At 59.4% G+C, this 25691-nt stretch overlaps 2 protein-coding genes across 4 annotated transcripts; one reads left to right on the top strand and one right to left on the bottom strand.

Moving 5' to 3' along the window:
- Positions 1-586: 586 nt before the first annotated feature.
- Positions 587-20119, top strand: CLCN7 (chloride voltage-gated channel 7). Of its 3 annotated transcripts, none has more exons than XM_048321058.1 (25): positions 587-774; positions 7395-7466; positions 8142-8213; positions 8442-8507; positions 9112-9244; positions 9634-9743; positions 10440-10520; positions 10902-10964; positions 11666-11749; positions 11906-11999; positions 12395-12459; positions 12914-13030; positions 13352-13406; positions 13935-13995; positions 14498-14636; positions 14868-14961; positions 16167-16336; positions 16649-16700; positions 16998-17125; positions 17292-17377; positions 17858-17990; positions 18086-18145; positions 18492-18668; positions 18772-18852; positions 18967-20119. In XM_048321058.1, exons 1-25 carry the CDS (start codon positions 646-648, stop codon positions 19051-19053), a joined length of 2409 nt encoding a protein of 802 aa, XP_048177015.1. In that variant the 5' UTR covers positions 587-645; the 3' UTR covers positions 19054-20119. The 3 variants fall into 3 exon arrangements, with proteins under 3 accessions (XP_048177015.1, XP_048177017.1, XP_048177016.1); XM_048321060.1 differs by lacking the exon at positions 587-774 and adding an exon at positions 1525-1566; XM_048321059.1 differs by lacking the exon at positions 587-774 and adding an exon at positions 7079-7123.
- A 669-nt stretch (positions 20120-20788) lies between these two features.
- PERCC1 (proline and glutamate rich with coiled coil 1) lies at positions 20789-25510 on the bottom strand. Its single transcript, XM_048320351.1, has 2 exons — positions 22827-25510; positions 20789-21679 (listed from the first exon to the last, which is right to left on the bottom strand). Exon 2 carries the CDS (start codon positions 21645-21647, stop codon positions 20937-20939), a length of 711 nt encoding a protein of 236 aa, XP_048176308.1. The 5' UTR covers positions 21648-21679; positions 22827-25510; the 3' UTR covers positions 20789-20936.
- Between the last annotated feature and the right edge of the window lie 181 nt (positions 25511-25691).

The following is a 25691-nucleotide window of genomic DNA, read 5'->3' as shown; positions in this document are numbered from 1 at the left end:
TAACGCTCGGCGCCGCTCACAGCCCGGCAGTAGCTGCTCAGCACGGGCAGCCGGAGCGGGTGACGCTGCTCGTTCCCTGTCCCTGAGTCAGAGCAGGGGGAGCGGAGCACGGGACAGCCCGTGACCGGGGTGAGCCAGCGCTGCCGGAGCAGCCGCCGCCGGTCCCGTGCGCTGCCCCCGCCCGCGGGGCTCCTCGGCGGGGCAGGGCTTTGGCCCGAGCTGTGCTGCTCCAGGGGGCTCAGGCGAAGCACACTCGGTGCCGAACATCTGCTCTGCGGAATTTTGTGTCTGGAGAGCTGGAGCGGCGCCGACTCCAGCCGTTCCCGGAGCCCCGTGTTCCCGGGTACGGCGGGGCCGTGCTGCCGGCTGGGTGTGCGTGGGGCAAAGCCTCGCGGCGGCCTCGCACCCTCTCGGGCCGAGGTCCCGCTCAGCCCGTCCCACCCTCTCCTATCCTATCCCGTCGCGTCCCGTCCCGTCCCGCAGCCGCTCCGGGCGCTCCCCGAGGCCGGGCGCAGGGCCCTCGGCGGACCTACAACTCCCATGGTGCCTCGGAGCGCCCCGGGCCGCCCTGACGGCCACGTGACGGCGGTCACATGACTGAGCGGCGGGGCAGGCCCGGTGGAGGAGCCGCCGCCGCCGCCCCGCATGGCCAACGTCGCCAAGAAGGTGTCCTGGTCCGGCCGCGACCGCGACGACGACGAGGACGGGCGTGCGGGCGAGACCACCCCGCTGCTCAACGGTACCGGCCCCGGCGCGGCGGGCAGCGCCCGGCAGGTGGGTACCGCTACCGGGAGCGGGGGGGGGTCTGCGCCGTCCCGGGCCGCTCTGCGCCGGAGGAAGCACGGAGATCGCTGGGGCCGCGGGTCGGGGTCGTGTCTGCGCCCCCGTCCCTCCCCTGTAGTGTTTAAGCGCGTTCTTGCCCCGGCGCTGGGTGGGGGCGGTCGGGGTCGGTCGCTCTGGGCTCCCGCAGGCTGGGAAAGCAGAACCCGTCGGGACCCGGCGTGGGGAGGGGCCGAGGCACGGGGCACTCGTGGGGGAAAAACTGAGCGTGGGACTGAGTCAGTGCTCAGCCGGCAGCCGTGCGGGCCGGCTCCATCCCTGCTGCAGCCCTTGGCCGCTCCTCCTCCGCCGTGGGACGGTCCCTGCCAGCAGGACCTTGCGCGGAGCAGGGCCCTGCTCCTGCCCGCTGGGGCTGCTCTCCTCATTCAGAGAATCGCGGCATGGATTGGGTTAGAAAAGACCTTAAAGCTCATCTTGTTTTACCCCTTTACATGGGCAGGGACACTTTCTGCTAGACTAGGTTGCTCCAAGCACCGTCCAGCTTGGCTTTGAACACTTCCAGGGATAGGAGGACAGCCACCACCTCTCTGGGCAACCTGTGCCTTATAAGGAAGAATTTCCTGCTGACATCTAATCTATTCTCCCTTTGTTTAGTTTGAAGCCATTCCCCCTTGTTCTGTCTCTATTTGTCCATGTAAAATTCATTTCTACTAAATTCATTTCTGCTAGAAATATCTTTCTGTGAGAGCCTGATGCCTGATGTGCTGCTGCTGCCCAGATCAACATGTAGGGCTCAGACACAAGAGCCTCTAACACTGGAGTGGTGGAGGGTGTCCTGTGGGATGTTACTGGCATAAAGCAGGTCCAGGGTGGGCCATGTTACAGAGGGGGGCCAGTTCCTTCTGGCAAGTTAATTTTGGGTAATTAAGTGAAGAGAACTTCTCTCCAGTGTACCCCCAGGCTGTTAGTCATGCTGCCTGCCTGGCGGTCTCTCCCCCACAGGCAGCTCAGCACCTTTACCAGAGTGGAGCTGAGGGCGGGTGGGCTGTGCTGGGCTGTGGTGTGGATGGGATGTTGGGATGGGTCCGTGGAGCACTTTTGTGCCAGCACCAGGTGGGACAGGCACTGCCTCCAGGTGACATCCTCAAATTTCCTGTGGGGAGTTTTCTGGGCGACTTGAGCTTAGATAGGGAGGAGCAGTGCCAGGTTCTGGCAGCTGTTAGCAGGGATGTCTCGCCCAGCACGATTCCATGCTGCCCTGCTCCTGGGCAAGTCAGAACAGCGGGCTAATTAGAGTGAAATGCAGGGCTCGTTAGGCTGGAAGAGCCTTGTGTAGTGCTCTGGGACCTGGGAACGGCAGCTGGAAGGAGGCAGCTGTGCCGTGGCAGCTGTTCTGGGGTGAAAATAAAAGTAATCCTCCTGGGCAGTGCAACAGGACCCCGTATACTTACAGCATGTGGGGAATTCTGCGGGTTTGAAGAGTATTAGTATAGGGATTAACCAGATCTCGTGGCTGGGGGTCATTGGGAAAGGGTTTGGAAGAAGTGCTTGAGGCCTGCTGCAGCAGGGGCAGGTGGAGGTGGACACCCAGCCCTGCCAATGTGACTTATTGTCACCCTGTCCCTTCACAGCGCAAGCAGCTCGGGTCCCAGCTGGTGACGTGGTACTACGTGGCATTTTCCTTGGCAAGGGAGGAGAGGGAGTACCTTGCTGGAGCTCCAGACCACACGTGCCCCTGGCAGTGGCCACTGTCGTGCTGGGGTTGTATTTTGGTGTCAGACAGCTGCCTCTCCCTTTGCCCTAGATGACTTTCAGTCGTATGCATTGAAGTGGGAAGGCAGGACAGAGAGGAGAGGCTGGAGCTGCTTAGCTCAGGGGAGATTTGAACTTGGTACTTGTGGTAATACAATAAAAATGTCCCCTAGCGGAGCTTCTTCCCTTTCTCACGTGCTTGTTTAATGGAAATGAAAGTGATCTTAAGGTGACTAGAGGAAATACGGGTCTGTAGCTCCCCAGCTGACAGCTGTGAGGGACTGAGATCGAGTTCTTGTGGGCGGGAGGTGAGGAGAGGCTGGATAAAGACACCTATGGCCATAGTGGGGGTGTGAGAGGCCTGTCCCTGAGGTCTCCTCTGGTTTGGGGCCAGCTGAGCTGACTAAGCCTTCATCCTCTCACCAGGGCTTTTTGGTGCCTTGAGTATATAAAGAAGTGAGAGGCAGCCTATACCTCTGAGCATCACGCCTGCCGTGGGCCGTCCCTTTCCTGTGTTCTCGAGTTGTGTGTGTTGGTTCTCAGGCTGGGAAGTGGGTGGAAAATTTTAGTAAGAGCAGCCAATTTCCATCATGAAACATTTTTTGTCAAAGAACGTTTCTCCTTTGCTACCATTGAAGATATGCTGTAAGATATTTGTGCTGAAATGCCTTGACTTTGGGATTGGTTTAATGCTCCTGCTTCAGAGGCTGCCTGGAACAAGGGGTCACCAGGACCAGGCTGCTACTGGGCAGATTGTCCTTCTTAGCCTCTGTGTGTTTATTCTGCATCTCTGGATGTTGTTGGTCTCATTTTCTTTAACCTCAAGCAGCAAGTTGCAAAAAACGTGGCCAGGCTGCAATCAAGAAGTCTTGCTGGGAGGAGGCAGAAAAAGAGAACTAATAGTGCTAGGTGAGCCCTGATTCCTGGCAGATGGGCCAGGGCTACTGGCAGAGAGGCTGCTTGTCCCTGCTGTTGTGAGCCTGGAGGTGACTGCCCTGGAGAGCCACTGCCCTCGAGTGGTGGCAGGAGCTTCCCCCAGCACAGGAACTTCAGGAAGTTTCCTGCTGGTTGCTCAAGCTATCAGGGACTATGGCAGTGCTTCATCCTTGTGCTGCTCCTCTGCAGAGGGGACACGTGGGACAAGTGCCAAGAGAAAAGCCAGGGCAATGACAGCATTTCCCATCCTCGGGGAGGTGAGGGTCAAGGAGCAGCTGTGCAGGAGCCTGGAAGCAAAAGCGTAGCCAAGTGGTGACATCTCGGGGAGAGTCCAGGTGCTTTCTCTCCTGTTATGAGCCTGGAGATGAGGAGCCCCATTCTCTCCTGCTGTGAAGCATTTTGGGGATGATGCCGGGTTGGTTTGGAGCCTGTCTCAGCTCTGGCTTTGTGCCAGAGGAGGGGGGTTTCAAAAGCCCTGCAGCTCATCTCCCCCATTCACTGCTGGTGACAGGGTTCTCGTGCCGGTGACACACCAGTGACACAGCCTGGTAGGAGGGACAGAGTGTTCTGGGGCCAAGAGGGCCCTGGGAGCTGGAAATCCTCTTCCTTCCCTCCCACAGTTTCTGTGGGCTCCTTCTGTGGTCTGTGCTGGGCTTTATCTCATCGATAATGGAAAGTCATGTGCTGCCAGTTCGGTACTGAGCACAGGACGGTGACAGGGGGCAGTGTCTGGGGGAGGAGGTCTCCTCATTCTCCTCGTGCTGGGTCATGTCCTGCAGTGAGGAGCCTTGCTGGCTCATCCCTGTGGAAATGGGCTGTGGAGCAGAGTCCACATCAGACTTCTCACATCTGGAGATGGCAAGAAGATCTCCCTGAGAAGCACCAGCTTCTCCTTGTGTGTCTTGCCACATGTTCCAGCCCCCAACTCTCTTGCTGAGCTCACTTTTTGTGCCTTTTCTGTCCCAGGAAGCCCAAACTGGATGCCAAGTCCCAGGTATGCTATTGCAGGTACCAGATGGAGGTGTGGGATCCCTTCCCCAGACCTTCTGGCAGTGGTCTTGCACCACCCAGGAGGGTGTTGACCACCTCCACTCCAGGTCTGTGCCACTGACACCTCTTCACTCACCCACCAGGTTGCTGCAAGACTTTTTCAACAAAGCTGCTTTCTGACCACTGGGACTCCTCCATCCCAGGTGCAGGCCTTTGTATTTGCATCTGTTGAATTTGTGGGCTTCCCTGCAGCCTGGTGAGGTCCCTTGGAGGAGCAGCCCTGCCTGCCAACATTCCTGCCCACTAACACTGATGATAAATAATTTTTATTCAGATCAAGGCTCCAGACATCTCTTTGCAGAGCTCAGAATGGAATTTACCACCTAAACAGGCTGAGGGCTGGGTGCTATCACTCGTGTACTACTGGCAGAGTGAGGCTCAGTGTGTCCCAGAGCCTCTCCTGGGGCAGGAGAGCAGTTAACCCATCTGTGCCCTCTGGGTTTTGGCAGCAGTGCATGTTTTTATGTGGAGATAATCACAGCACAGTCACACCAACATCACACGTACCCAGGATCAGCAGCTGCCGTGGCTGAGTTTGAAAACATCCCAAGGAGGGCATTGCTCAGTGAATCTTTGAGCTGTGCACAAATAACCCTTTCTCTTGGCTCCAGGCTGCCTGAATGTCACCTTTTTCTCTTATAGCTGGGTGCTGATGGAAGTATCTTTTTCTTGTCTTCCTGGCATGTGATCCCTGTGGCAGGCGGGACAGGAGCCAGGCCTCTGCTTGCAGATGCCAGAGGGGTGCCAGGACTTGGGGACAGGATATTAAAAATATGCTGCTTGTCTAAGGAAGTTCAGCTTCAGGCTCCACTGCACCTCCTTTCCCTTCATCTGTGCTTGTGTCCTGCTAGTGCTTAATTGATTGGGAATTGAGCTGCTGGGCCCTGGCTGCTTTCTGCACAGGGGAGGAGGGAAGGGGATGGGGTGTCACTGGTTCAGCCACATTTGGTTTTTCTGCAGACCCCCGTAGCTAACAGAAGGAGAATTTTCCCTGAAGGGCTGGTCCTGCCTGGGGTCTTACACAAGGGACAAGGCATGAGTGACATTTTCCATCTCCTTGCCTTGATCTTGCCCTAGATGTGTGGCACCTAACGGGAGCCTTAAATCCTTCTGCTTCCTCAATCCAGGTGGGGGTGTCTTCCTTTGCAAGATCTCAGCTTTGTCCCTCCAAGTTTCAGGGCAAGGAATGTGTCCTTCCCCCTCCTCAGGATGGCAGGAGCCTGGTTGGGACCTGTGCCTGCCACCAGAGCAGCTGGGCACTGGCAGGCACTGGAACAGGCAGTTCCTGCATCCAGCTTGTGACCCTAAGTTCCTATCCAGGGAGGTGACAGCTTTGTGTGTGCCCAGCTCGTAGAAGTCCACAGTGGTCTGCTCTGACTGCTGGGAAAAGGGTCCACCTGTATCCTTTCCACTGGGATTGTGGAGCTATCATGGACCAGAAACAAAGCCCAGGCTGGTTTTGCCAAACCAGTGTCTGAAAATGGCAGCATGGAGCACTTTGGGCTGGGGCTGCTGGGGGCTAAAGGGCACCAGAGAGGGTTTGAGAAGCTGGGGCAGAACCCATCTGCAGGTCAGGGAGTGAAGGAGAATGTGGAGCAGAGGGAAAAATGGGAAAATAGGTCAGGCTGCAAACACAAAGGGATATTCTTCCTCTGCAGTGACGTGCACGGCTCCCAGCAGCTCTGGCCTGCACGTTCCAGACGGGATCGTGGGGATTAAAGCAGCAGGGGGCTCAATCTGGGACCTGCCAGCAGAGAGGGACCGATGTGCCAGAGCCCTGCTGTTGCTCACCATCCCTCTTTATCCTCCAGTTCTTTAACCTGGCAGCTGGGGAGGGGTGAGGCTCTGGAGGGGAAGATCTTGATGCTGAGGAGTGGCGTTTGGGCTGTGCTTAGGGACAGTGCTCGGATCCTTGTGCATCCCTGTGTTTTGCAGCGACGGAGGGGGTGACAGCAGCCTGCCTGCTCCAGCTGGGTCCCCTTGTGGCACTGCTCAGCTGCAGCCCAAGCCCCTGCCTGCCTCATCCGGGTGACAGAGGTGCCCCAAACAGTCCAAAAGCTCCCATGTTATGCAACTGCACTGCCAGTAACAAGCCCGAGTGTTTACTAGTGAAAGGAGAACCTGCTCCCCAGGGGGAGATGCAAACGCTGCTTCCCAGCATCGCACTGGGGCCGGCTCAGAGAGGCACCAGTGTCCCCAAGGCTGTGCAGCAGCAGTGTGACCACTTCCTCTTGTGTCTCCTGGCTGGCAGCCAGCCTGGCTGTCACTCTGGTCCTGGCTGCTCGGGGGGTGACAAACACGCTGACATGATGTGCTCCTCTCCCCGCCTGGGAACCGCTGCTGTGGAGCAGATGGCAGAGCCAGACATGCCCTCAGCTGCCCCTTGCTGCTGGCTGGGCCTGCCAGCTGAGGGCACGTCGTGGTGAGCTGGTGGCTGTGGAGGTGGTGCGTTGTCCAGGGGCTCTGTCCCTCCCCAGCCTCAGGGGAGCACGGAACGTGCCGCTCGGCACAGGTTCGCTCGGTGCTGCGCCAGGAGCCGCGCTCGGTGCCAGAGGCTGGTGGTGGCCAGTCCCCAATGAGCCGCTGCTGTCTGGCACCTTCCCAGGTGAGCTGGCGCTGCCAGCTGACAGGTTGGAGCAGCTCACCCAAATCCTGGCAGGCTGCTGCTGCCCCTGGTACCCTCCAGGGCACTGGATCCCACCTCCTTGGTGTGTCCTCCGAGAGCAGGGTGCTGCGTTTTGGGGGGCCCTGGCAGTGGTAGGCAGGCAGAGCTCTGTGAGGGAGGCAGAGCATGAGCATCTTGGATGCCTGCTCCTTCCTCCTGAGAGGTTTGAAGTGCATTCAGGAACTGACCTCATTTTCCCTTCTCTCCTCAGCTCACTCCTTCCTCCTTCCTGCGCATCGGGCAGCTGAGCAATGTGGACCTCAACGAGGACATCCATGAGCTGGTGAGTAGCACAGGGAGGGGCCCGCTGTTACGGAGACCCCTTCCCTTCTTCCACTAACAGCTGCTGTTGTTCCCTCCTTCACGTTTTGCATGTTCCACGAGGACTCCAGCACTTCTTCTGGGGCTGGGTGACCTTTGTGGCGTGGGCAGCTGCTGCTGCCCCAGGGGCCCCTCTGGCATCCTCAGTAAATGCCCTAATTCGGAGCTGGGAACAGCTTGCACAGTCAAAGGTGTTTGGGAAACAGAATTTGGTTTCTGTCCAAAAACATGGGTTTGCTTGAAATAGCTCCTTGCTTTTGGCCTAAGGAATTTCCTGCCAAGGTGAAAGGTTGCCCTCAACTGGAGCATGGAGTTGCTTGGATTCAGTGCCAGGTCAACATGGCAGTGTGTACCCAGCTGGGCAAACCCTCCACCTGCTGCTGGGGAGATGTTGTTCCTGGGGATGGGGGGGTGCTTGGTGAGGGTGCACCCCTGACAGCTGGTCCAGCTGCATTAAATCCCACACATCCACCAACTGGTGGAAAATCATCCCAGATCCCTGCCTGCCAGGCAGCTTGCACCTGCAGTCCTCTGTACCTCTCCTGAGAATCAAAAGGAGTTAAACCAGCAGTTGCATGGTGGATGGGAAGGTTGGACTTTGACCTGACCATCCTAAGTTGTGCATCACATCCCACAGGAGACAGAGCTCCCTCGGCAGCATCCCAACGAGATCCCCCACAACGAGAAGCTCCTGTCACTCAAGTACGAGGTAAATGCCCATCTGCCCCATCTCAGCTCTGCCCTCTGGGATGCAGCAGGTGAGATGTGAGGGGCAAGGGCTCACAGCTGCCCAGTGAGGGTGGTTTCAGTGGGGAAGGAGTGGAATCGAGGGAGGAAAATGATACAGGAGCAGGGGGAGGGGCTGAGGGCAGCACTCCCCAGCATGAGGGTCTCTTCACCTGGTAGACAATAACAGCATCTCCCTTTCCCAAACTAGAGCTTGGACTATGACAACAGTGAAAACCAGCTATTCCTGGAGGAGGAGAGGAGGATAAACCATGCGGTGAGTCTTGCTGGGCTGCCCACAGTCGTCTCAGCTGGGGTGGCCCAGAGAAGCTGTTCCCCCTGCCTGGCTGCTGGGGAGCTTCTTTGTGCCAGAAGAGGTTGTGCTTAAAGGCTAGCTTTAAGCTTAAAGCTGGGATGGGTTTATGGGCACTGACCAGCTTGTGACAAGCCGTGAAACCACAGGATCAAGGACCCAGCGTGGGGTGGTTGGAATGGGAGCTAATCTGGGTGCCTGTGGTGGCATTGCCTGGTGACATGGGGCAGGTCCCTGAGCAGAGGGACTTCTGGAGTCATGTGAAACATTTGCCCTGGGGGCTTTGGGAATCAGTGCCACAGCAAGAATCCCAGCAGGATGGGCCTCCATCCCAATGGAGGCAGGCAAGCTGGGAAAGCACCTTAGGGATCCCACAGAGGTACAAGAGCACTGCTTAAAATCAGTAAATTGTGTCCAGGCTTTGCTGGGTCAGCCAGCATTGGTGCTCCCTGGCTCTCCTTGGAGCTTCCCAGACTTGGAACCGTGTTGGGGAAGGTGGCAGGTGTGTTGGGGTCCCCTCAATGCCAGTCTGCATGGCAGCAGGGTGTGACTGCTATTTGCCCCTCAGGCTTTCCGGACTGTGGAGATCAAGCGCTGGGTCATCTGTGCCATGATCGGCATCCTCACTGGCCTTGTCGCCTGCTTCATCGACATCGTGGTGGAGAACCTGGCTGGCCTCAAGTACCGGGTGGTGAAGGACAGTATCCTCACAGAGCAGTGGCTGCTGGCCAGCTGGGACCTCTGGAATCTCCTGGGAGCCATGAGAGGGGGCATGGGGGAAGAGGGCAGCGCTTCCTCGCTCCGGTTTGGTGGCACAGACTCTGCTGCCCAGTTGCTCTGCAGGGCTGAGCTGTGGCTGGGCACCGCTGTAACAGAGGAGGCTCATTTCAGCTGCCTTGGATGCTCTAAGTGACAGGGGGCTTGGAGCAATCTGGTCTAGTGAATGGCATCCCTGCCCATGGCAGGGGGTTGGAACTAGATGGCTTTTAAGGTCCCATCCAACCCAAACCGTCCTGTGATGCTGTGAGATGCTGCAGTGGGAGGGATGGTACCCCAGCAATACTGCTCTTTCCTTGAGCTGCTGCCCCAGACATCGACAAGTTCACTGCCAAAGGGGGCCTGTCTTTCTCCCTGTTACTCTGGGCCACCCTGAACGCCAGCGTGGTGATGGTGGGCTCTGTCATCGTTGCCTTCATAGAGGTAGGAGTTTGGAACTGTTCTAGTTTCTTTGCATGGGCAAAGCAGGGTCATGTCTCCAGAAAACATGCAAAATTTTGTAAATAGTGAATGTATTTCTGCCAGTTTGGCTCCTGGTAGCATCAGCTCCTTGGTGTTGGCTGCAGCTGTGCTGTGGAATTTCTGTGGGGCTGTCAGACTGCTGGGATGTGCCAGCAGCCTGGGGCAGAGGCTGTGCTCCAGCCTTGGGCGGGGGTGCAGCTCTCCCAAGCCTTGGCCCTAGCTCAGCCTCTCTTCGTTGGGTGTACATGAGTACCAACAGAGACCAGTGTGGCTGGGTGCCTCAGGGACAACCTCTGCAGGACAAACCAGGGACCGGGACTCCCTATGGATCACTCTAATCCACAGTGTCTTCCTTGTGGCTTTGCCCTTGCTCTCCCTAGCCACCAAGTGTGACCCTTCTGTAGCTGTGACAGGGTGGGGAAAAACCTGAGTGTCCCCAAGAACCCAGCCAGCTCATTTTCCCTGGCACATTTGCCCTTAGGAAGTAGGTGCCCCCCTCAAGCCCACCTCCAGAGTCTGTTGATAAGCTTTGGCCTCATCTCAGAGCCACCCTGAGGGTGTGCAGGGTGTCCCCTGTGCTGAGAGACAGGGGTAAGGTGGCTGTTGTGTCCCCACCCTGTGTGTGACAGCCACTCACGCTCTCCCTGCTCCCTACAGCCCGTGGCAGCCGGCAGCGGCATTCCCCAGATCAAATGTTATCTCAACGGTGTGAAGATCCCACATGTTGTCCGCCTCAAGGTAGGAATCGGGAGGTGGTGGGATGGCCTGGGCACGTTGTGTCCTCCTGCAGTGGTCCCTGCCGACATTGTGGCACAGCAGGAGCTGGCATGAGCTCCCAGCTCCATAGCTGTTTCCCCCTCAGTGCCAAGAGGTTAAATCTCCTGCCCTGGGACTGGCAGCTGGCACTGGGAGGAGCAGCTTTGGGTAGATTTTTGCTCTGGACAAGAAGAAAATTGACCAACTCCGTTGCCACAATGCTGGGGCTGAGAATCACAAGTTCTCCGGGTGGTTGGCTCCTCCCATGCCTCAGGGCCCGCTGGGTCTGTGTCCCCTGTGGCTGCCATGGCTGTGTTCCTCGTGCTACCCCTGTGACATGCTGTGCCCTTCTCTGTTTTGCAGACCCTGGTGATCAAAGTCTGTGGGGTCATCCTCTCGGTGGTCGGCGGCCTGGCTGTTGGGAAGGTGACGTGCACAAAGCTCTCTCTGACGTGCTGCTGCTGTGTTGGTCCCCACTGCTGGCACGTGTGTCACAGCCTGTCACCGGTCCTGTGCTGGGGACAGAGTGCTGGGCGCCCTGCAGTGACTTCCCAGTGTTATTCCCTGGTGTCTGCTGGCCAAGGTGGCTGCGACGCTGCCAGGCTTGAGGAGCCCCTGGGGCATGTGGTGCCACCATGCCAGCCCGTGTGTGGCTTGGCTGAGGGCAGGAGAGCAGCAGCCTCTGTCCCTCAGTGGTTGTCCTTGCAAACAGTAGATGAGGGAGACTTGGGTACCCCATGGGGACCTTTCTGGCTTGCAGGGATTGAAGGCAGGCAAGGAAAACACTTGTCTCCTCGGCTGGTGGGAACAGGAGGTGGGCACAGGAGGCACATGCAAGAATAAGGACTTCATAAAACCATGGAATGGTTTGGGTTGGAAGAGACCCTAAAGATCCTCTCATTCCAAGCCTTTGCCATGGACAGAAACACCTTTCACTAGATCAAGTTGCTTAAAGTTCTATCCAACCTGGTCTTGAATACTTCCAGGATGGGAAGGGGGAAAACGTTAAGGTCTATATTTGCCTGAGGGAAATACTCCCATCCAGCTTCAGGACTGCAAGCTGGTGAGCAGCATTCAGCCATTCCTGTTCTTCCTTCCCTGATCTGACTCTGCTCTCTGGCCCCTAGGAAGGACCCATGATTCACTCTGGATCCGTGATTGCTGCTGGGATCTCCCAGGGGAGATCCACGTCGTTAAAGCGAGACTTCAAGGTTGGTGTTGAGGTCTGAGGGGTTGTGCTGCAGGTGCCCTTCTGTGCCATACCTGGCTGTTCCCACTGGTGGCTTGGCATTGTCCATATCATACCCTGTGTCTTCCGAAGCTCGTGCCCATGGCCAGCCCTAAAGCCACCTTCACTCCTGTTTCAGATCTTCGAGTACTTCCGCAGAGACACAGAAAAGAGGGACTTTGTGTCTGCTGGAGCTGCCGCCGGCGTCTCGGCTGCATTCGGTGCCCCTGTGGGTGTGTGTCTTGGCTCTCTGGCACTGAGCAGTGCCTGGACATGGATTTCCTCAGGAGGTTGCTCCCACTTGCTTGGAGGCAGCTGCCAGGATCTGCATAGGGCACTGCAGGAGCCTTCCAAGTTTTCCTGCCACGCCATGCAGGTGTGGGCCCTGCCCAAGGGCAAGGGCATCATCTACCTCAGATCCCAAAAGTTGCCTCTGTGGGATGGAGGATGGCAGTGGGGGGCTTTGCTGTGATCAGTGCATCACTGATGGCTTGGTGGGCTTGCCTGTGAGAGGATCTGGGCAGTGTGGGCACATGGTCTGGGGTGAATCTTGGGTCCTCAGCTGGTGCTGTAGCCAATGAGCTGTGGCACATGCCCCTTGTGAAGATGTTGTGTCTTGCGTTTGCAGGGGGTGTCCTGTTCAGCTTGGAGGAAGGGGCTTCCTTCTGGAACCAGTTCCTGACGTGGAGAATCGTAAGTGCTGGAAAGCAGTGGAGGGCTGCTGGTTCTGGTGTGAGGCATTGCCTTTTCCGGGTGCCCTGCAGCCCCAGGCCTCCTGACATCCCTGCTCCAGCAAGGGTAACCCATCCCACAGAAGAGCATCCCAGCTCCCCTCCTGTGCCCTGGTCCTTAGGGGCTGAATTTGGGCCTGGCTGAGCTCCATCTTGCTGCCAGCTCCTTTTCAAGGGAGTTGCCTTGGGCTGTGCCCCAGGGCAACAGAGAGGCAAAAGGAGGAGTGAGACCCTGGTCAGGGTAAGCTGCCCAAAGTGCTGCCACAGGGAATGTGACCTCCTGTCCCCACCACACCATGGGCACCAAGCCCTGCCCAAGGGCCTTGGGGGGTGGTTTGGGGTAGTGCAGGGGGCATGTGGTGAGGAAATGGGGCTGGAGGCATCTGGCAGTGACTCTGGCCCATATCTCCTTCCAGTTCTTTGCCTCCATGATCTCCACCTTCACTCTGAACTCTGTCCTGAGCGTTTACCACGGCAATGCCTGGGATCTCTCCAGCCCTGGGCTTATCAACTTTGGCAGATTTGATAGCGAGGTAGGCACAGGTATTCCCCGTGTAGGGCTCTGGTGGGGGGTTAGAAGCAGCTCTTAGCCGCTTTTGGGACATCAATTTGTCTGTAATATCACCCAGCGGCTGAGGCAGGCTCTGCATTAGCAGGCTGTGGGGTCTGGCCAGATCTCAGCTCCACCAGCCCCAGCAGAAGGAGTTTCTGGAGTCTGTGGGCTGTTCAGCGGAGACTTTGAGCTCTGAAAGCCTCGTGCCAGCGCAGAGTTGTGCTGTCCCAGCAGTCAGTGACTGACTGTGGGGCTGCAGACGGGCCAGGAGATCTGAAACCCACTTCTTTCTTGCTTGCAGAAAATGGGATACACAATTCAGGAAATTCCTATCTTCATCTTTATGGGAGTGGTTGGTAAGAGAATGCTGCTTTTTCGATTTGATTAGTCTGAATAATTTCCTCTGTTCTCTGTCTGTGTCTAAAAAGCTTTGGCATCCAGTTTCCTGGGGAAAATGGGGAATCCATTAAATTCTGGAGCAGAAGCTGCTTGTGGGGCTTATGGAGGGGTGAGACCTGGATCCTGGCCCAATCCTAGTAGCAAAGTCAATCTCCTTTAACCCATGTTGAGCAGAATCAGTGCCTTGCAGTCCTGGGCAGCCCCTTGCTGTCATGTGAGCTGCCCTTATCCCCGTGGATTTGGCCTGTCCTTTGCCTGCCTGGTGCCAGCACTGTGACTTTGGGCCCTGGCTGCCCACTGCTGGTGCCAGGCTCCTCTTGGTGCCAGGTCCTGGCTGGCTACAGGGACAGCATCCACATGTGGGTTGCCCAGGGTGTCTGGACTGCCAGTCACTCTGGATGGGTTGCAGATGATCTTCAGAGATTCCTTGGGTTGTGGGCAGCCCGGGCCCTGCATGCTGAGCTTTTCCTCTCTCACATTCGCAGGTGGGATCCTCGGAGCCCTGTTCAATGCCCTCAATTACTGGTTGACGATGTTCCGGATCAGGTGAGAGCTCACAGGTAATGAAAGCGATTGATGTGGGTTGGCTGGTGCCTTCTGCATTCCCTCAAAGTGGCATTCTCAGATGGAGCAAGGCTGTAATCTCTCACTTAATGTGAGCAACAGCAGTTCCTGCGAGATGCCATGTACCTCTCGCTGCCTGTGGCCGAGGCTGTGACCCACAGCATCCCAGCACTGCTCTGACCCTGCCAAGTATTTCCCTCCAGTGACTGGAGGGCCCAGAGGGGTGCAGACGCTGCAGACCTGACTGTCATGTGCTCTGAGAGGAGTGAGAGAAGGCAGAGAGCTGCTAAAGCAAACTGAGACCAGTCTGGCCAAGCCAATACCTGTCGCCAGCTTTTCAAGCAGCAGGACAGCCTGGCAGGGTCTGGGCAGGGAGCAGAGGCAGCCAGGCTGTCATATGCCTGATCTGACATGTCCAGTCAGGCTGGGGCTGATCCTGCCCACACCCCTGGGTGCCACCCTCACTCCTCTGTTCTCTTCACAGGTACATCCACAGGCCCTGCCTCCAGGTGGTTGAGGCCATGCTGGTGGCAGCAGTGACGGCGACTGTGGGATTTGTCATGATTTACTGCTCAAGAGATTGCCAGCCCATCCAGGGGAGTTCTGTGGCGTATCCCCTGCAGGTAGGACATGCTGCAGAACAGCATTCAGGGTGGGGGGCACCCTGAGCCTGGGGGGCTCAGCAGGGAGACAAGACCCTGCTTGGGTTTGGGGTATTGGACCTCTCAGTTGATGCCCTCCGGTGCAGGCAGAGCTGCTGTAGGTGTCCTCCCTGCCCAGAGCTGCCTCCTCACTGGCACATGTCCCTCAGTCTTCCATGCCACTTCTAACTCTTTCTTATCTTGCCTTTTCAGCTTTTCTGTGCTGATGGAGAGTACAACTCCATGGCCACTGCCTTCTTCAACACACCTGAGAAGAGCGTCGTCAACCTCTTCCATGACCCTCCAGGTCAGTGCACCCAGCAGAGAGGGTCCATGCAAGGTGGCCAATGTGTTGCTTGACCACTCCTGGGGCAAGACAGGGGATGAGTGGCCCGTGTGAGCTTCCCAAAACTCTGTGCTGCAGTGGTGGAAGGAGGAGGGATGGGTGCTGTGCCTGGTGGCACCTCTGAGCTCAGCCAAAGGGCTGTGGTGTCGGGAGACTGTGGAGCCAGGGACCCGTTTTTGTTCATGCACATTTGCATGCTGTGTTGCTTCTGAGTTGTGTGAGAGTGTGTCTGACCCTTGCTGTCTGTCTGAAGTCCTTTCTGGAAATGTTGCTGGATGTTTTCTTAATTAGCAGGGCCACTTGCCCCAGAATGACTTTACCTTCTGGGTTGTGGAGGTGGATCTTGGGGTTTGGATTGGCTTGAGAAATGCAGTTTGGTTCCCAGGTTCCAGCTTCATTTTCCTTGGACCTGGTGTAACCCCAGCGTCTCCTCTGCCTGTTGTGGAATCTGAGTTCTGTGCCCAGCTGCACTTGGGTGGGGAACAGAAGGATCCTCAGCCCAGAGGGTACAGCCTGGCCACCTGCAGCCAAGAGATGACCATCCTGTGTCTTGGGGCTGCTCGCTGCAGTGCTGAGTCCTGCCTGGCTCAAGGCTTCTGTCTGAAGGAGGGGTTGCAAAGTGCTTGTTTAAACTAGACTGGGCTGCCCAGCAATCCCAAAATAGCACTTAGCTGGGTTGTGGGGTCAGCAGGGTCTCGCTGGGATGGCACAGCCTGTGCTGGGGGACAGCATGGCACTGGCTGGAGCAGCCGTGGGAGCTGCACAATGGAAGGGAGTTTGTAGGACCTGCCCTGCTCAGTTGATCCCAAAGCTGGCATGGGGCCTCTGTCCTCTCAAGCTTGTCCTTCAGCCTTGGCAGTCCTTCCCTCGGGGCTTTCAAGGGAGGCTGGGAACCACAGGGCTGGGAGGGGATGGGTCATCGATGGGTCACGAGATGGAGGAATGGAATGTGAGGGCTTGGGATGGCTCTTGCTGGGTGGGGGCACTGGAGGGGGCAGAAATAACCTGAAGAGCCAGATTGAAAGGCCTGTGCTGCCAGGGCAGGAGGTGCAGCCCAAGAAGAGGGGCTCTTGCTGCTGGGAGTGTGTCGTGGGGCTGCTGCTGCCTGATCTGTGGCCATCACTGGGCTGTGGGACCAGCACTGACTCTGTTTTTCCCCACTCCAGGTTCCTACAACCCCATGACGCTGGGCATGTTCACACTGATGTATTTCTTCCTGGCCTGCTGGACCTACGGCCTGACGGTGTCCGCAGGGGTCTTCATCCCCTCCCTGCTGATCGGGGCAGCCTGGGGAAGGCTCTTCGGCATCTCCCTGTCCTACCTGACCAAGGGCTCGGTGAGTCCTGGCTGGGAAGCTGTGGCACTCAGCCCTTCTCCCTCACTGCTGGCCTGGTGGCATGTGCAGGGAGTGTGTCTGGAACTGGCTGAAAGCTCTGAAGTGGGCTGGCATCCTCACTTGATGTCTTCATGAGCTGAGTCTGGGCCTCCCCATGTCCCAGAGGAGCCCTGCCAGCAGCTGGGTTGTTCAGGCAGCCTCAGGCACCTCTCCCCACTTTGGAGGGGGGTTTGCTGGCCAGGATTCTGCTGACTGTCTCTGGATGCCCTGGAGCCAGCGGGTGACTCGGCTCCTTCTCTCTCCTGTGCTCAGATCTGGGCTGATCCTGGGAAGTACGCCCTGATGGGAGCTGCTGCACAACTGGGTGAGTTCCCCATGGCACAGTGCTGGTTGGGGTGAAGTTGTCATGGGAAAAAGCACTCCCTGCTTCCCTGACAGCTTCCTTCCCAGCTGAAGTCCAGCCTGGTTGTCAGCTTCCTAATCACCCTGCCAAGCACAGGCAGTGCTGGGACACCAGTGAGGGCTGGGTTCACCCAGGGCACCCCTGGGTGGGCAGTCCTGGATCACTGAGAGATTCAGGGCCCTCAGGTGTTCTGTGATGCCCTCACTCCATTTTCCCGTGCCCTTCTAAACCCCCAAACCCCCTGGGTGCCTCTGGCAGGTGGGATAGTGCGGATGACACTGAGTCTTACGGTCATCATGATGGAGGCAACAGGCAACGTCACCTATGGCTTCCCCATCATGCTGGTGCTGATGACAGCAAAGATTGTGGGAGACTACTTTGTGGAGGTGAGAGCTGTTGTGCTCCTCAGGACTGTGGGTCAGGGCTGGTGGTGCTGGGGGGCCAGGGTGGGGCCAGGACAGGCATGTGCCCGCTCTGAGGGATGAGTTGCTGCCTGGCTGTGCCCCTTGGCACCTCACCAGGCTTCTCCTGATGGCTTGGCTCTTGTTGCAGGGACTGTACGACATGCACATCCAGCTGCAGAGCGTCCCCTTCCTGCACTGGGAGGCCCCAGTGACATCCCACTCCCTCACAGCCAGGTGGGTGGGCTGGGCATTGCTGTGGTAGCAGCTTTTGGACCACACTGTTGGCCTGAGCTGGGAGTGGAGGTGGTGAGCTTTTGGTCATAGGAGCCTGCTGCCCCCTGGTACCACCAGCTCAGCTTCTTCCCCAGCAGGGATGTGACCTGCAGTGTGTTCCTTCCTCTCTCCCTGGCAGCTTTTGGGGACAGAGGAGGCATGAGCACTGAGAAGTCGTGTGTTGGGGGCTATTTAGGGTGTGTGGGTGGTGAGGCCTTGGCACACGTTGCCCAGAGAAGCTGTGGCTGCCACGTCCCTGGAAGTGTCCAAGGCCAGGTTGGATGGGGCTTAGAGCAACCTGGTCTAGTGGAAGGTGTCCCTGCTCACAGAAAGGGTTTGGAATGAGATGAGCTCCCTCCCTTCCCACCACACCGTGCTGTGGTTGCATGATTTGGTGTGTGCTGCCATGGGGCTGTGTTTCACCCGGAGCTTTCCCTGCAGGGAGGTGATGAGCACTCCTGTCACCTGCCTGCGGAGGATCGAGCGCGTGGGCACGGTCGTGGACATCCTCAGTGACACCTCCTCCAACCACAACGGCTTCCCCGTGGTGGAGAGCAACGCTGACACCACACAGGTAGGCTGGCTGCCACTGGGGAGGGGATGCAGCTGGGGTGGCCACACAAGGGCTGGCTGCAGTGTGGGACCCTCACACACGGTGCCCTGTTGCAGGTTGCCGGACTGCGGGGTCTGATCCTGCGTTCCCAGCTCATCGTCCTGCTGAAGCACAAGGTGGGTAATGCTGCGTGGAGACTGTTTGGGTTGTGTCTGCTGTCCCAGTTCTGGCTCAGGCCCCTTGCTGCCTGCCTTGCTTGGGAAGAGCTGGCACAGGGTGCCTGTCATCCCCCTCAGCTCACCCAGAGGGATGGTGGGTGCTGCCATTCAATGGTGGGGTTACCCCAGCATCATCCTGCACCCCACTGGGCTCACAAACCCTGAGCGAGTGGGAAACAGGCTGTGCTTCTGCAGATGGTCCATCTGTCCCACACTTCTGCCCTTTTCCCTCCCTGCCCCTGTGCATTGTCTTGGTGCCTGTGAGCTCTGCGGGATAGTCCCCAACCATCTCTTTCCTCCCAAGGTTTTTGTGGAAAGGGCCAACCTGAACCTGGTGCAGCGGCGGCTGAAGCTGAAGGATTTTCGGGATGCCTACCCCCGCTTCCCCCCCATCCAGTCCATTCACGTCTCCCAGGACGAGCGCGACTGCATGATTGACCTCAGCGAGTTCATGAACCCCTCGCCCTACACTGTGCCCCAGGTAATGGCCAGGGACCCCTCTGCACAGCTCCCCAGGGATCAGGGTGGGCAATGGGTGCTGTCTGGGGCTGCTGCAGCCCCCCCATCCCCATTCTCCCTTGCAGGAGGCGTCTCTGCCACGGGTGTTCAAGCTCTTCCGAGCCCTGGGCCTGCGGCACTTGGTGGTCGTGGACAATCGCAATGAGGTGAGTCCCTGCTCGCTGTGTCCAAGCAGCCTGGGCTCCTCCAGGGGACAGGGACACGCTGTCCCCAGGCCCTGTGTGCCCACAGGGGGCTGTACCCCGTCCCTTTCCCGGCAGGTGGTGGGAATGGTGACCCGCAAGGACCTCGCCAGGTACCGCCTGGGGAAGGAGGGCCTGGAGGAGCTCTCGCTGGCACAGACGTGAGGCAGTGTGGTCCAGCAGAGACGTGCCCCGGCCCCTCGGAGCTGGGGACCCCCTTTTGCAGGAGGTGGGGAGAGGACCTGGCCAGTCCGTGCAGGTGTTGCAGTGCCTGGAGCACTGGCAGGGCCGTGCTGCCCCGGCCCTCCTGCCTGTTGCTGCCTTCCCACATCTACTGCCTCCACTTGTCACCCCTTCCTCTGCTTCCCTGAGGGATCAAAATTCACCCTTGGCTCTGTTAGCTCCTGGAATAGGCTCTCCTTGAAGGTTGGGTGAAGGCTGAGTGTTCGATGGGGAGCAGGAATGCCCTACTGAGCTGGACACACTCCTCTGACACGGCACGTGGCCTCTGTTGCCTCATCCACCCAGTCTGGGCTGTCTGGGACTTAGCCCTGCCCTAGCTCTGGCTGCAGGGCCTGTGAGAGGAGCAGTGGGGACATCATGGGGCTCCCTCCTACCCCCAGCACCTCATTCCCCCCTGCCCTGTGGTCCTGCTTGCTGGGTTGGGATGAGCTCTGGGGTTGCCTCCCTGCCTCTTGGGACTGAGGAGAGGGACGTGCCCTGCTTGGCTGTGCAATAAAAGGGCTCCTGTGGTTCTGCAGCTGCCGCCTCTGGCTCTTTCTTGGTTCCCTCAGCCACTCTGACCCCAGCCCACGTGTGGGGAGACACCCCTGGAATTTGGGGCAGGGATGGGGAGGGGAGAGCTGCCTGTGCTGGGGCGATGTTGGTCCTGCAGCCTGTGCCCTTCTGCCACCCCTGCAGTCCTCCCACTACTGCTGTTCCTACACTGGGATCCAGAGTCACTCCTGGGCAATATTCTGGCCCTTTCCAGCAGCCTGCACCCTTCCAGGCACCCCAAACCCCACCACCAGTCCTGGATTTGGTCAGGGGGTGGGAGCAAAGCCCTGGCACCTCACTTCTCCCATCTCCCCCTGTCCTTGCTCCTCTCCTTGGCATTGCCCTGCCTCTGCCCTGGGACTGCCCCTTCCTCACTAGGACACAGGCTGCCTGGTGCCTGGAGAGGCTTTTGACTGCGGGATCTGTGCTGAAATAAAGTCTGTTTGTACTTTTATTGTGGTGCTGCCTGTCTCTTGCTTCCCTTGGGGCCACTGTCCAGGCTCAGGTGTCCCCTTGGGCCTCAACAGAGCCCTGTCCCCACTCCTGCTGCTGGGAGGGCACAGGCTGGGGAGTGAAGGGGGGGGGGGTGGGGCTGCATCCTGGGGGCTGCCCCCCCCAGAAGGGCTCAAGGCAGGGGGTGGCTGCCCCTTCCTGGGTTCTTTTCCCTTTCAAGACCAACAAAAACCCACCACAAAGCAGAGGATGCCTCAGCTGGGCCCTGGTAACAGCCAGGTCTGGTGGCGGGGCTGTGGGGAAGAAAAGCCAGGCCTGCTCTCCTGTGTGGGTCCAGATCCCTGACCCTGCCATGGGGCAGGGGAGCTGGAAGGCACAGTGGCTCCCCAAGGCAGTGAAGGGTCCCCCCTGGGTGCTGCCAGCCGGGTGCTTTATGAGGCCCTGCGTCGCCCTTTGCCCTGGCGCGGCCGAGATAAGGGGATGGGATTCACCGACTTGGGCCGCAGAGTAAACACGGGCTGCTGGCTCCCGCCGGCACCGCGCTTCCCTCCTCTTCCCACTGCTGCCGGGGCAGCCAGCAGCCCCCGAGGGTCAAGCCAAGCCGTGGCCCTTTGTCACTGGCAGCAGGGATGCCACAGTGGCGGGTGGCAAAGGACACCACACACGCTGGTGCCTGGCAGCAGTCATTTATTCACTCGTCCCATCACCAGCTTCGACCCGGCAGCTCTGAGTGCCCCGGTGCTGGCACTGGGGCCACCAGGTTTATCATTAACTGGGTGGCACGTGGCGGGACTGGGGGCTCTGGGGCCACAGTGGGGTCACAGCCCAGCAAAGGGCTCAGCCTCCAGCCCCAGGCGACCCGGCAGCTCCCGCCCAGTGCCTGGCAGCTCTGGCCCTGGCTCCACTGTCCAGTTGGCCAGGAGGTCGCTGAAGTCAGGGGTGCCAGCGTGAAGGAGGCTGGCAGGGCCTGGGCCTGGCTCTTTCCAGAAGGAGGGTGGCAACTTCCTGTGGTGCATGGGGGTGATGTGGCCATACTTCCTCTCCAGCCGCTGTGTCTTGCTGCCGGCCACCCGGGCGGGCAGGCACCGGTGCACGCCGTACTCAAAGAGCTCGGCCAGCGGCCCCAGCATGTGTGTGGCCCCCGGGCTGCGCCGTGGGACCACGGCCTCGGGCACAGCCTCAGTGCTCTGGGGTGAGCCACAGTCCTCGGGCACGGGGCAGCTGCTGGGGGCCTCCTCCCGGCCCCGCCGCCCGAAGTAGCGCTGGATGTCGCAGCTGATGAGCTCCGAAAACTTGAGGAGACGCAGGGTGGTCTCGGCAGTGCTGGAGACACCGGCCAGCTCCGGCCTCACGCTCTCCTCCACTGCTTCCACTTCCTCCTCCTCTTCATCCTCTTCTTCTTCCTCCTCCTCCTCCTCCTCGGAGACGTCGGGGAAGTCAGGTTCAGGGTGCGTGGGCAGCAGGAGGCCGTGTGGGAAGGGCGAGGGCAGCCGCAACTCGGCCAGGGGCTGGATGACACCCGCAGCCATGTCAGCGCTCAGAGGCACCCCCGGGACTCACCCTGTGGGCAGGGACAGCGGGGTCAGGGTGACACACCCTGGCACCAGCCCTGACCCACCACCCAGCAGCCCTGAGAGGGCAGGGGACCATGTTGTGCCACATCATGGCCAAGGTGGGGCTGCAGGGCAGCATGGATGTCCCCCACATGCAATGAGATGCGGGATGTGGGGCATTGGGGATGTCCCCACTAGCCATAGGAAACAGGGCAGTGTCCCCACTCAGCCCTGGGACAGCAGGCAGCAGGGGTGTCCCCACCAAAACATGGGATGTGGGGCAGTGTGAGCATAACCCTGAGTCATGGGACATGGAGCAGCAGAGATGCCATTCCCCTACAAGCAACAGGACATGGGACAGTGGGGATATTCTAACTGAACCCTGGGATATCAAGCAACAGGGATGTCCCCATCAAGGCATGGGATGTAGGACAATGGGAATGTCCCTAAGTCATGGGACATGGGGCAGCAGGGATGTTCACTTTGATCTGTGGGAGACGGATGTCCACGGGATGAAGGGCAGTGGGGATGTGTTCCAGAGCTGCGGGGCAGAGGGATGTTCCCCTTCACCGCAGGGCTGTGCATGGAGGTGAATGGGGCTCAGCCCCCACCTTGCCATGCTGGGCTCAGTGCCATCGAGCCCCATGCCCTGCCCACACAATGGCCCCGTGGGTTCCCCTGCAACTGAGAGAACCCACTGCCTCCCTGCCCTGCCCCGGTGGGCTCTGGCCACAGCTGGGTCTCGCTGAGCTGGATGTGGCCCCTTTGTAGCTTGTACTACCTGTGCTGAAGGATCCCCACCCCTGCCTCGCTGCAGGACACCCCTGGCCATGCTGAGAGGGTCTCAGGGTAGGGAACAAATCCTGGGGAACCAGACCTGCTCCTGCCACACCAAGCATGGTGCCGGGACCTGCACCCAGCCCAAGATTGTCCTTGCCATCTCTGTGTGTCCCTCTCTGTGCCGTCCCCACCGCGGTACCCCCCGTCCTGCCTCTGTGCTGCCCCGGGGTGGGTTGTCGGGGGGGCTCAGCCTCACACCTCCGGACTGCGGGGAGAGGGGAGCGGGGCCACCCCACTGCCTGCCCCGCCGCCATCCTCAGCCGGAAAAACCCCCGGGGCAGGAGGGCATCGCCCGGGCCGCGGTTCCGCACTCACCTTGGCGCTGCCGCCCGGCCATGCATAGGCTCCCGCGCCGCTCCCCCTGCCCGTCCCTCCACCTGGGCCTGAAGTATTTATAGCGGAGCAGCGAGCTGACGGCTGGCAAATATTTGGTAGCCGTATTGTAATAGTAGACTCGGTAAACAGAGCTGGGGTTTGCTTTAGCACCCAGCAACGGGAGAGCGGCGCGGGGAGGGACGCGGGGACGGAAGGCAGGGCTCACCTTAATGGTTCACTAGCCAGGGGATTTTCAAGTGTTGTCCCTGTAAATTCACCTATTAAATCGGCAGCCCCAGCTGCCAAACTGCCCACACACTTGTGCCGAGGGCTCTTATCTCCCTGCTGATTGGAGGCGAAATCAAGCTTTGTCAAATAGGCGTAAAATTAAATTTCATGCTATTTTGACTCCTGGAGTAGGGATCTTCTGAAGAACATACTGCGTATCGAGCGATGCCTCTGCAAACAGGGGCTGCTGCTGCAGTGGGCAAAGCCTTTCCGTGAGGTACCCCCAGGTGCTGCACTACCCTCATGCAGTTCAGACCACCCATCTCCAGCCTTGTGCTCCTTTGAAATGGATGTTGGGCTCCCCGACCAGCCCTGGAAGAGGTTTTGGAATCTGTGGATGCGAAGGTGAACATGCCATGTGGAGAGTGGCTGAGCCATCCCCACGGCAAGGACAGCACCTGGATGACAGCATTTTCACCCTGTGTGTCCTGTGTCTGTGCTATGGCCTGTGGCCGTGCTGACCCCCACAGCAGCTCCCCTGTGAGGACAGGGACGATGACAATCAGCTCAGGTCCCAGAGGCGCTGTGCCAGAGGTGCCATTTCTGCCTTGGCAGCAGGACGTGCCAGCGGGGTCATCTGGGGCAGCACAGACCACGGCCAGGGGACACAGATGGCTGGGGGATGCAGGGTGACTGGGGACGCAGGATGGCCAGAGGACACAGGACAGCCTGCCCCTGACAGCTGAAGGGCACAGGATGGCAGGGGCCTGACACAGCACCCAGACTCTGTCACCGGTGTTGGGGACACTCAGGGAGTGGGACAATGGTCATTGGGCTTGGGGACACCCACAGCCCTGCTCCAGAGCTGTCCCCCTCTCCTGTTTTTGGAGTGACCGCAGCTCCTGGTCTCTCTCTCGGAGCCCTCCCTGCCCCCTGCCCTGAGCACCCTGTTCTGAGCTGTCCCCAGTGCTGAGATGGTGTCCCCAGCTCCTGGCAGGGTGCAGCACTGGCGAGAAGAGTGTCCCAGCCTGGGCAGGGCTGTCACCGACCGCTCTCCCCGGGCCGGCAGCCCTGGGGCTCCCTGCAGGGGCGGAGCTGGGCACCGGCTCCGGCTCCGCACAGCTCCCTCTCCTCTCCCTGAACACTCACAGCGGCAACGCGGGGCGGGAGCAGCAGTCACCCGGGCACTGCTGGGCAAACACGGCGGGTGCGAGCTGATTAGCCACGGGCACCCTTCGGTTTGCTCCCCGACGTCACCCACTGTCACCCACCCGCCCGGCACGGCTCGGCACTGGCATGGTCTGGCATTGCTGCCGGCTTCAACCCGGGGGACCAGCCCTGGGAGCAGGACAGCCACCCCGATCCCCCACCACGATCCCCAGGGAACGGCGGCTTCCTCTGGCGTCCCCAGCCATCTCTGCCCCAGACCATCTTCCTGCAGCGCAGGAGATGGGGAGAGCTCCCACAGCCTCCGGGACAGTGCGGCCGGAGGAAAGGGCAGCGCTGTCCCTTTGCCCGGGTGGGAAGGGTCTGGGCATGCTGGCGAGGGGGTCCAGGTGTGGGACATGGTGTGGGGAGCACATGACTTGGCTGCCGGCTCACAGAGTTGGGAGTGATGAGGTGTCCGTCCTTTGTGGGAAGGAATAACGCACTTAGGGAACACTCAGGGCTCAGCAGGACCATTCCAAGGGCGAGCAGCAGGAACACGCAATGCCGCTGCTCGTGCAACAGGCTTGGGCATGTGGTTTTGCACCCATTCGAGTGTCTAGGGTGGCCATCCCTGCTCCAAACCTTGTCAGGGCCGGGCACGAGGAGCTCCCGTCCCACAGGGAAGGGGTCTCCTGTCCGCAGAGACCCCCGCAGACAAGCAGGGAGGTTGGCAGACCGCAGTCTGAGATGAGGCTGATTTCTGCTCACCCGGGATGGTGCACCGGAGCGGGGCGGCGGCACAGCCCTGTCCGGGGCTGGCTCATTCTGCCTTTCCCTGAAAGCCAACGAAGCTTTAAATCTGTGGGAAAACCAGGCATGACTATGGCAAACGGAGCATCCTGCACCAGGGCTCTAGCTCTAACCCTCGCCGCCTTTGTAGCCCTGTGGCAGTAAAAAGAGCAGGTGGGATTTCTCCGGCATAGGGAGCATGCATAGGGCAGCCGGGGCCGGGAGCTCCCGGTGAAGAAACAAGAGGTAAAACTCGCGGGAGTGGTGCGAGATGGAGCTGGAGCTCAGAAAGCCAGACAGGGAACGCAGCACACGGCAAAGCTTCGCAACAGCCCAAGCTCCCCTGCAAACCACGGCCTCATCCTCCCCCCTCAGCCGGGAGAGCAGCCACGGACTGTCCAGCCCTGTCCTGCCCTGTCCTCGGTCCTCTCCTGGCTGTACCCATGTGCAAGGGGGTTCGTCCCCCTGTCCATGCATCCACCCTGCCTCCCGGTGCTTCCTCCCGGTCCCGGCCATGTGTCCTATCACCCCCTACCCCAGGCAGGGACTTTCCTTACCCCACATTTTCCCTCCCCACATTCCCCACGGTAGCCCCGAGCTGCCACAAGTGCGGTGGGGACGGCAGCGAGCGCAGCCAAGGCCTGCTCCGGGCACCAGCCTGGCCCCGGGGCACCGCTGCGGCCCAGCTACTGTGCCCAC

The sequence above is a fragment of the Corvus hawaiiensis genome, chromosome 16, assembly GCF_020740725.1.
Source record: "Corvus hawaiiensis isolate bCorHaw1 chromosome 16, bCorHaw1.pri.cur, whole genome shotgun sequence".
NCBI classification, from domain to species: Eukaryota; Metazoa; Chordata; class Aves; order Passeriformes; family Corvidae; genus Corvus; species Corvus hawaiiensis.
This window is presented reverse-complemented; position numbering and strand designations above follow the sequence as displayed.

Excerpts from the sequence above, each read along its gene's own strand:
- CLCN7 (XM_048321058.1), top strand. The coding sequence starts at position 646 with ATGGCCAACGTCGCCAAGAAGGTGTCCTGGTCCGGCCGCGACCGCGAC. Across the intron at positions 7,467-8,141 it reads ACGAGGACATCCATGAGCTG|GAGACAGAGCTCCCTCGGCA; the intron begins GTGAGTAGCACA and ends CACATCCCACAG. Across the intron at positions 8,214-8,441 it reads TCCTGTCACTCAAGTACGAG|AGCTTGGACTATGACAACAG; the intron begins GTAAATGCCCAT and ends TTCCCAAACTAG.
- PERCC1 (XM_048320351.1), bottom strand. The coding sequence starts at position 21,647 with ATGGCTGCGGGTGTCATCCAGCCCCTGGCCGAGTTGCGGCTGCCCTCG.